Source organism: Hippichthys cyanospilos, chromosome 9 (genome assembly GCF_059441005.1).
Source record: "Hippichthys cyanospilos isolate Australia breed blue-spotted pipefish chromosome 9, RoL_Hcya_1.0, whole genome shotgun sequence".
Lineage (NCBI taxonomy): Eukaryota > Metazoa > Chordata > Actinopteri > Syngnathiformes > Syngnathidae > Hippichthys > Hippichthys cyanospilos.
Genome location: NC_142377.1, coordinates 16709858 through 16720166, shown reverse-complemented (window position 1 = coordinate 16720166; position 10309 = coordinate 16709858). Strand labels below are relative to the sequence as shown.

The following is a 10309-nucleotide window of genomic DNA, read 5'->3' as shown; positions in this document are numbered from 1 at the left end:
ATGGTTGATTCATGCGTAAACATGTCTGCCCCGTGGGTGTCACTGCTGTTTGCAGGTGATAATTAGAATTACCCAGGTCCTCTTTACCCTCTGCCCCCAAAGATGTTAATTTTTCCGATTGGGAGGGAGGGAAGGCGCAATGGGGTCAGATTAGGGAGGGACAAACATGGAGTACTAAAAGAGACGAGGCGAACCGTGGTGGGGGCAAGGAATATAGGCTACATATATGGCACTTCAAAATCGTCGGTTCAGTAAAGCTTTGTGAAATAACTGACAAGTAGGAAAGGCGGATCGGAAGCTCGGGAGGAACCGTTAAACAAGATCAAGATCAAGACAGAGTTCAGATTAAGGTAAGGTTTATTCATAGAAAAATAGCAAGGTATGTCTACAATTAAGATATGGTCATTTTGATTTGATATTTTTGTTTTGCTTTTGTTTCCATTTTTTAAATGTGTATCTATGGTATGCAAAATAAATACATACAATCCAAAAAAAATTTGTATGGTCCGACTTAGAGGAAAAATATCAAGTATAATGGAGAGGTAAAGCTACAAGAAGGTTATGGTCAAAAATGAAAGTGACAAAATTAAGAATTTGAATTAGTTTTAGTTATTCGTTCTTTTTTGTTCCATTGCTTTAGTCAGTTTCTTTATAAATATTTTTTGTGTGATCCAACTTAGAAGGACGAAAAATATCAACAAAAATAGCGAGGTGAACCTGTAATAAAGTTATGCTCATAAATGAAAGACAAAAAACATAATTTGAATACATTTATTGTTGCTTTTGTTCTTTTTTTTGTTAATTTGTTTAAGAAAAATATATCAAATGTATATATTTTTTGTCTGGTTTAAGCGGAAAAAAAATAGCAAAAAAATAGTAAATCTGCAATCGAAAAAAATTATGGTCAAAAATGAAAATCTGCATTATAGTGAAGCCTCAATAATGGGAGAACATTGTATTTACCATTTGTATTTTGTTTTGAGAATTTAGAGTAACACATACAAGCCAGCAAATCAGCAGCAAAATTGCATGATTGTCATGTCATTTAACTCATTTTCAAATTTTGTCAAAAAACATTTTTCACGAGATTAGCCAAAAAGTCAGCCATTATATTTCCTTGCTCTCTGAAGCGCCACAATGCATCAAATGAAAAACAACTATTGTTAATGCTGCAACTCCGATATGAATTGATCCTCTATACATTAGACTCCTCTATCATATCCATCACTGTTCCCAGGTAAATAAGAACTATGATGAGGGTATCTCGACTGGCTTTACTGCTTGGACTGCTTCTCTGCATCGAAGCTCAGCTGTCCAGTGGCCAGCATTGGTCTCATGGTTGGTATCCTGGAGGCAAGAGGGACCTGGACTCTTTTGGTACACCAGAGGTCAGGCGCAGTGTTACCCCACGTTTTTGTGTTTCTGACGATGTGTGATTTATCTTTACTGTGTCAATTATCATAATGTCTACTTTTCAGATTTCAGAAGAAATCCAACTCTGTGAGGGAGGGGAATGCAGTTACTTGAGACCTCAGAAGAGGAGTATTCTAAAAGCCTTTCTCGTAAGTGGAAACAGCCAGTTGCCTGGAAAACTAAATCACTGTTTTTAATTAGGAGTATATCGTGCTGTAACTTAACAAATGACTCTCTTTGCAGTTGGATGTCTTAGCCAGAGAGCTCCAAAAGAGAAAGTAACAGCTCATGATGGCCTGACTCACCTCTTCATTGTATTCATTTTGACCTTCACGCAATGTGGGATGTTGGCTTTAACAGAAGAGAATTGTGACATTCAGTGATCACTGAATGCGTGCTCCCTAAAATAAAGAGATTATTTTGATATTATTCTTTCTCCTCAGTTTGTGTTTGGGACATCACAGGAGTTGATTGGCTAATTTGCCCTAAACGTAGTCTTGCAAGAAAACGCTTATATTATTTTTCTGTATTTTTCAAATCTACCATGCATGTATGATGACTTAATCACAAAAAAAAATTTGGATGACATGCACGGCAACTATGCTGTCCTCTCAACTAAAAAAAAAAAACTAGGAAGACCGTCTCAGATTCAAAGACAGAATTTGAAATACGGTATAAAAAAGAATCCTGCCAGGCAACAGTTCAAAAGCATTTTGTGAAAATCTATTAAATAAATGTTGAAACTGGGGGACAGTTGTACTTGTATCGACTGTCTATTAGAGATATTATTAGTTATTGCAGTCCAAAACATACACACAAAACACAAACACTAAACAACTTTTGTACTGACAGCTCCAAAAAAAGTATAAGTCACTCGTGTTAAATGTAAAAGTTCGAAACCAGTGCGGTAGGTTTTTTTCCAGCGCATCTCCCTGTTCACACTTTTACCATCATCATTTTTGTTTTTTTTAAATTGTTACTTTAACAAATTCGACCAGTTATCCATCAGGCTCTCAATTTTCAAACAACAAATTAAGCAACACGAGCGACTCTTTTAACACAACGCGCATGCGCGTTAGTCAGTCGGGGCTAAAATGGATCAGCTGAACGTCAGTGCTCCGCAGTTTGTGGAGTCTGGCGCTCAAAATAACATTGATAGTGCCCCTTTAGAGACTTCTACCACAGAACCTGACAAAGTAATAAACATTAAAACTGATAGTAGCCAGATTGGAGGTGAGTCTTGCCTGAAACGGGGCAATTCAGTCGTGTGTCATGACCGGACGGGTGACGTTAGCTTTCTTGCTAAGTGGCTAGCTACATCGTATTTAATTTAATAGCTCCTTAGCTACAAGCGCTAACATCATTGTTTTCAACTAGTCGAAGCAATGATGGCCTAAATTATCCTTTTAGGGCAATGACCAGAATGCCGTTTAATATAAAATACTATGTCGTTACCGTTGACTTACGGTGTTAAAATGCTTGCTAATACTGGTTATTCAGGCCAGGCCCTTTACTCAGATGGGGGATCAGTTAGAAATTCCACAGGCCGATATGTAGGAGTAAAATAATATCTCGATCTGTTGTGTTAATCAGATTAAATACACCGATTGGATTTAGTAAATTCTAAAGGTAATTATCAGGGTATCTTTTTTAAAAAAAGTGTATAACGGTAAGCAGTTTGTGTTATTGTCAAAAGTCACTTTGGACTAGATCTACTTAAAACTTTCAGTTATTTAACTTGGCCCGCTTTAAATACGTGGTATTCACTGCAAACAGTTTCCAACACAAATGCTAAGATAACTTACACCACGTAAACAAAAGCACTTTTTTATTTAGTTTGCAGACATCAATGATTACTTCTTAATTGCTAACATAGTGATAGTGTGTTTATGTATCATGTCCTATTTTTGTCCCAGGGTACAACCTCCTAACTGGTTCTTATTAATTATCCCCCCAGTGTCCACAATTTTGCAATTGTGATTCAACTATATACAAATGAAGATCAAAGATAATCTAATGTTTAAAAATAGCCCCAAAAAACAATGTATAGGCCATGATATTTTCAAACATTACTATACAATGCTATTTTAGTCCTTTTAGTAGCAAAAATTATATTTCTAGCCACATTGTGAGCCACACTGTTTGTTTACAGAATAAGATAGTTTGCTACAACAGAGGCATCCCCTTACTCAATATGTTGTAGGGGAAGTTGGTATGGAATGGAATGAAATTCCTTTTTTGTCATTGTATAGCAGGTATACAACAAAATTAAGAGCACCGCTGATAGATTAAATTAATGAATAATAAATATAGAATTAAAATCATAGTATGTGTATATTATGCTCATGATACATAGAAATATCCTTGTTCCATCCCCAAAAAGTTGAATGCAAATACATGTACCCTCTGCAATAATATTTTTAAATATTTGTTTCAATATTTGGATTAAAATAACTAGTAGACCACCCCTCTATAAAGAATTAAACCAATCGTAACAGAATGGCTTGTTATGCCATATGACTGACTACTCACTGTATTCATATATTCATCATGGCAACTAGTTCATTCCACATTGTTTGGTGCTGTGTTGAACCAAGAACAGCCTGTCTTTTTTTTTTTTTTGTTAGTTGTCCACCCAATCTTTGGTTCTGACCCACCATTTCAGAATCACTGGACAAGAATCATAAACTAATTCTATTCTTCGCAACAAAAAATGACAAGTCAATTTTTTTAGGTCATATTTTGTTGTTTTAAACGTAGACCAAGTACAGTAAATGCCTCAATGATCTGGAAAAAGACCTAGTGCTTTTCAATGAGTTTTAAGTTTTACCTGACAATTAAGCAAGACAGTGTGTATGTATACTGCAAGAACCAAAACCTGAATCACATTTAAAAAAATATCCCCCATAATTTTTGAGGCAGCCGCGAATTGCTGGAAACAGGTTTATGTTAAATTTACTTGTGACAATAATTTACTTTAATTACAGTACATATTTTTTATACTGTTTGTCTGCATGAATTGTGCATTATTGTATGTCTTTATTTGTGTTTGCTTTTATTTTTCCCTTTTTATTTCACCATCTATAGCCAGGGCAGCATTTCTAAAAAGTTTCTCTTCTCAAATGCATATCAGTCATACATTTCCGCCAGTAAAACATTGAGTTACTGCAGTGTTTCTCGACTATATTTTGCCAGGCCCCCCTAGAAAAAAGAACCACCCCCCCCCCCCAGTAGATGCACTGAATGTAAATAAGATTATCATTGATGAAAATTGTTTAAAGTATACATACACATGTATCCTTTTTAACATTAACAACAGAAAAACGCAATTGAAATCAACTTTCAACAACTGTTAATTATTTTTATCGTGTTTATATGGGTTATAGCTTAGTCTAAAATGGAAAAAAAGAAGCAAGTGCACCAAAGTGTCTGAAACTAAAAGAAAATGATGAAATTTATGAATTTATTGTAATTACATTCCACATGACAAAAACAAAGCCTTTTTCCTGGGATCATCCGCGCCCCAGGGGCGCCCGCCCCACTATTTGAGAAGCACTGCTAACTTGAACAGTCAAAGTTAATGTTTATAATTTTGATTTATAGTATTTCATTGAGCTAATTCTTACTGTAAATCTACTAGTGCAAGGGAATTATTGTCCAGAGGTTGTTGCAGAAAATCAATAATTAAAAAAAAATAATAATGTGAAGAAATATTTGCCCATTAATGAATTTCATGAAGTGTTTTGGAATTAAGGGCTTAAATCTGACACCAAGTCCAACCATCTTGACCAAAAGTAACACATTCAGCTCTGTTGATCTGAAAGGACATAAACAGAAATAAGTGTCATCAATGGCAACTGATAACTACATTTTTTGTTTTTGTTTTGTTTTTTAATGATAAAAAACTGAGAAAATGTTTTGTAAAATGAAAGATCTATGGCCCGTCAGAATGCTTGAAATTGGCTCACAGCTTGTCTTTATTTTTAATGGCTGGCATTAAAAGAGAATACAATAGTGTAATAGTCCTAGGTGTTCATTTGACAAAAGGTAAAAGCCTTTACGTACTAAAAAGAATTTATAATATGGTAATCCAGAATGGCTTTATGCGCAGTTTGAACCATGCTTGCATATGAAAAAAATTGATGAAAATGGAACCAAAATAAATATTTAAAAATAACCACTACAAAGTTAGATGCAACTAAACTGAACTTAACAACTGTTAAGTCACAATAGAGTAATTCTTTCCCTTACCAGAAGAGGGAGCCCACATCCCACCGATCTCACGTTGACAATCACGTCATTGGTGGATCTGTTGCGCTTTGGTGGTGGTTTTATTGTTGGAATCAAATGAAGCACAAATCTAGTTAAATGGAGTAACTTTTTTTCCAGTACGTCTTTCCCAAAGCAGTATTTGTTTATTTAATTATTTTTTGCCATCTAGGAAATGCAAGTGATGAGGAACTCCTGAAAGGTCTCCTTACTGACCAACGCTGCCACATATGTGAAGCTGTGCTGTTGTTTGAATCTCAGCGGCTGTCACATTATGAGGTTTGGTATAATTCTTATCAACCACTAATTGAATTGTTACATCTTGGACCTCGTCATATCATCTCTTACCTCTCTCTTTTGCAGGGAAAAAAACATGCCCAGAAGTTGAAATTGTACCTCCATAACAAGAGGAACGAGATGAAAACAACAGAGTCGGTTAGAATGCTTGTTCTTTTTTATTTTTTTAAACATTTTAAAGGCTTTGCTTTTGTCACGCTCATATAAAATTGGCAATTTAGCTGTATCATGTCAGAAAGATCTTGCATGAATGTGATGACAAGGATTACTAATTTTGCATCAGAAAGCCCAAATGGTTTTATCCCTCACTTTGCAGCACCGCATGCCGACCGATAAGAATCGTTTCTGCGAGCTATGTAACATGGTCTTTACTTCTTCTGTGGTGGCAAAGTCACATTATGGAGGCAAAGTCCACTTGAAGAATGTCAGAAAACAAAATGGTCAAAAGTCAGGTAGGTGTACTTGAAGAAAAGCATTAATGGTGTGAAGTATTCACACTAATACATTGGCAATGAGGCACTGTTATATAAGGGCAAATACAATTTAAGTTGATAATTAATTTATTTTGTACTTAACAGTGAATAATAACACGGAGGTCAGTGCTACTGAGGAACATATGTCAGGATCTGATGACTGTACGGACCCGACATCCAACACAAATGTTGCCAATTCAGACCCGAACAAGTACTGCGTCTTGTGTGCGGCCTCCTTCAATAATCCCCATATGGCCATGCAACACTACAATGGCCGCAAACACCAAAGGAACAAGGCCAGGCAGGAGATGTTGAAAGAGCTTGAAGATGTTCAAGAAGGTAACGTAAACACACTAGGAATCTAAATCAGAATCTTATTATTTTTAAATGAAAAATAACAAAAATATAAAGCATATCTCATGTTTCTGTTCCTATTTTTTTCTTTCCCTTATTCCTTCTTTCCAACCTTATTTGTTTCTTGCAGATAACCCTCTGATGTGTGCTATATGTAATTTGCAATTCAACTCTGTTGAGATGTACCAAGCTCATATGCAGGGGAACAAGCATCATTCTATGTAAGTTTGCTCAACAATTCATGCTATAAACCATATTTATTGCTTCATTCATATGATCAAGTATACCATTTACAGCAGTTATGTACGGTAACACGGGTGTCATTATTTACTACCCAAAAATCCACACCCTGACCTTATTCTGCTGACCTGTCATTCAAAACAAAGCAAATCTTATTTTTTATGAGCAAAGATCAGGTGAGTAACAGGCGCACACACACACACACCTAAAGATTGTTTAGAAAAAATAAAAAGAAATAATAAAATTCATAGTGCAACATAAGTTAAGCATACATTTTAATAATGAATAAATGTTGAACATGTTAACTATATTAAGATTTGCTTTGTTTTGAATGGTCCACAGCATGACAAATTTCATGTATATTTAAGGATACAAGGTTCTGGAAAGAGTTATGTGTAATAAATAATGACACAAGCATTAATTGTATACAACTGCTAGAAATGGTTTGAGTACAGCAAGGTAAAAAGTGAGAAAAATTAGCAAGTATAAGCAACTTTTGCAATGTTTGATGAACCATAATTGGCCAATCTAATCCATAATGTAAAAGTAGATTTTTTTTTTTTTAAATTACTATGCCTCATTTGTTCAAAACAGCATGAGCATTTGAAGCCCCAACATTAAAGTTCCACATTTTTTATTTATTCAAAGCAATTTGATAAAATCATGAATATGGTTTGTTTGTCTAACAGGGAAAGAAAGGTCTTCAAACTCTGCAAATCCCGACAGAAATCCTATAACACTTTTGCAGATGAACTCGCACATTACGTGGAAGTCCAGAAAGCTCGCGGACTGGCACCCAAGATTGGTACCGTACTATCCAAGGACAAACCGCAGACGCAACACGAAGTAGAAGCGGTGGCGGATTTAGAAATGGGTCACATGCCACTACCGGATGAGAAAACGACCAACTTTTCTCCCATGTATGACCCTCAGCCACTCTATCATGTGCCTCACTTTAGCATAGAAGGTTTTCTACCCCCACATATGGGCCTTCCCTGGCCGCCCTCGGGTTGGGACCGCAGTCTTCCGCCGTATTTTCCACACTCAAGCCCTTCGTTGGAATCCAGTGCTCCACCTTTAAAGAGAATACGAAAGTGCTCAGGCTCATCATCGTATTCGTCGTCGTCTTTCTCCTCCTATTCCTCCGTGACCAGCAGTGGAGCAAGTGACTGTGATGAGGGTGAACGCAGGCAAAGAGAAAGGAGGAGAACCAAAAGATCCAGGCGGGAAAGAGGGAGACGCTCAGACAAGGCAAGGCACAGGCAGCTCAAGAGAACAAGTGAAGATTACTTGGAGGAGAAAAGGAGAGATGATCATGCAGAATCAGGGGAAGAGAGAAGAAAGAAACGCAAACACAGAAGGCAAGAAAAGAAACACGCGGAGGAGAAAAGCAGTGTGGCGTCAACAGACGTGATGGACACCAGAGAAGAGACGGAAGCCGATGTTGGACCACAGAGTGACAGACACGAACAACACGCCACTGTGAAATCTAGAAAAGAGAAGAAGAGAACAAAAGCCGTCACGGACAATAGGACGGAGGAGGAGAAATTGTGGGATGATTCCATTCTTGGCTGTTAAGATCCAAAGTGCACTTAAAACAGGGACAGGCCGATTTTCAGCCGACCAGATTATCGGTGCAAATATTCGGTAATTTAACTAAGATTGGCATCAGGGTTTTGTAAAAAATCAAATAGCCAATTATAAGTACATTTTAAAATAATTTCAGGGAACAATTTAGTTCAACTGACAACTGAGAGATTCTGACAACCCCATGTTGTGTATTAGGGCGTGTAATCCCTTTAGCAGCCTGTGGTGGGCGCTCTTGGGTCATTGAGGGCTGATGTTCAAAGTTCAATAAGGCCTTGAGGGCTTTCAGAGGCAAACCATTTAAAAAAAATTCTAAAGTGTGTCATTATGGGATAGCTATCTTTAAATTGCATATTATAAGGTTAATTCCTAAGCCAGATAGTTTACTGGATCCTGTCAAGGAGCCCTTGAGCAAGTGATCAAGCGTTAGTGCTGCAGCTCTTCATGCATCACTCTAAATCTTGCACGCTTCTTGTGTGTGTGTGGCGTGCAACACATGGTATACATCACCTTGAGTTGGAATGTGTACAGTAAATTATGCTTGTACATTAAGTACACTTGTTTCTTTTTGACAAAAGAGAGTGTATGTGAGGGGGAGGTGATTAAACTTTATAATTTCTCTTATTTATTAAACGTCTCACTTGTTTGACATGTACAAAATAAAGATGACATAATAAAAGCAGTCACTTGTCTAAACGAGAGCACGCTATTAATAACTTTTGTTATTAAGTTATGTAAGTTAAGTTATTAAGTTATTAAGTTATGTAGGGCTCTCACTATTGGTATTTTTTTGGAATCCATATTTCATAAATCAAATAATCAGATAAAATTTCATTTTAAATTGAATGCAAAACCGTTTTCCCAGTTACTGTTTGTTAACCAATTATTGTTTACTATGATTGTTAAACAGGAAAAAAAAAACAGCAACTGAGCATTGCCATACAAGAGGGATTCGTATTGTACTCGCCAAACTTTTTGAAACAGATTCAGTTTTGTCTCTGTCTTCCACTTGTGTTACACACACACACACACACATTTATATATATATATATATATATATATATATATATATATATATATATATATATATATATATATATATATATATATATATATATTGTAATTCAAACAGCTGCTGAATGATGTTATTTCGCATAACCAACCAACTCTTAAGCTCATCAAGATCTCCTGTTTTCATAGAATCCTGTGGTCTTATTCCCTCGTCTCGCTCGAGTGTCTCGCTCGAGTCGTCGACCCACTCAGTACTTTGGGGGGGGCACACATCCTCTCGCTCAAGAGACCACCGCAACACACATACACAGCTTTGATGATCTTTATCACAAAAATTGCACATTTAAACTGGCCTGGCTCCACCAAATGAAATAAAATAAATTAATTTGTCATAAATTGTCATTGATCTGATTTGAGTGGTGAGTGATACCTACAGTACGTACAAACGGTGGGCAAACATTCCTTTAAAACAGCATGCATTTGCTAAAATATAATTTGTGATCCAGATCCTTTGTTTAAATAGAGTAACGCTGAGAGTGCTTTGTAATTGTGGGTCATTATCGAAGCTGGGTTTATAGAACTCCGCCGAGCTCGAGGTTAGGCACCTGAGACCACAGGAGTGCACAAACTGCTGTTACGTTCAAGCACAACTTTTGAGTTTTAGC

General features: G+C 36.4%; 2 protein-coding genes across 2 annotated transcripts; both read left to right on the top strand.

Annotated features, from left to right (window-relative positions):
* Nucleotides 1–217: 217 nt before the first annotated feature.
* On the top strand, nucleotides 218–1718 carry gnrh2 (gonadotropin-releasing hormone 2). Its single transcript, XM_088422612.1, has 4 exons — nucleotides 218–350; nucleotides 1238–1388; nucleotides 1479–1562; nucleotides 1657–1718. The coding sequence occupies exons 2-4, from the start codon at nucleotides 1251–1253 to the stop codon at nucleotides 1693–1695; spliced, it is 261 nt and encodes an 86-aa protein (XP_088278738.1). The 5' UTR covers nucleotides 218–350; nucleotides 1238–1250; the 3' UTR covers nucleotides 1696–1718.
* A 783-nt stretch (nucleotides 1719–2501) lies between these two features.
* zmat1 (zinc finger matrin-type 1) lies at nucleotides 2502–9645 on the top strand. Its single transcript, XM_088422531.1, has 7 exons — nucleotides 2502–2646; nucleotides 5855–5961; nucleotides 6046–6117; nucleotides 6296–6431; nucleotides 6558–6791; nucleotides 6937–7027; nucleotides 7736–9645. The coding sequence occupies exons 1-7, from the start codon at nucleotides 2508–2510 to the stop codon at nucleotides 8622–8624; spliced, it is 1668 nt and encodes a 555-aa protein (XP_088278657.1). The 5' UTR covers nucleotides 2502–2507; the 3' UTR covers nucleotides 8625–9645.
* The last annotated feature ends 664 nt before the right edge of the window (nucleotides 9646–10309 follow it).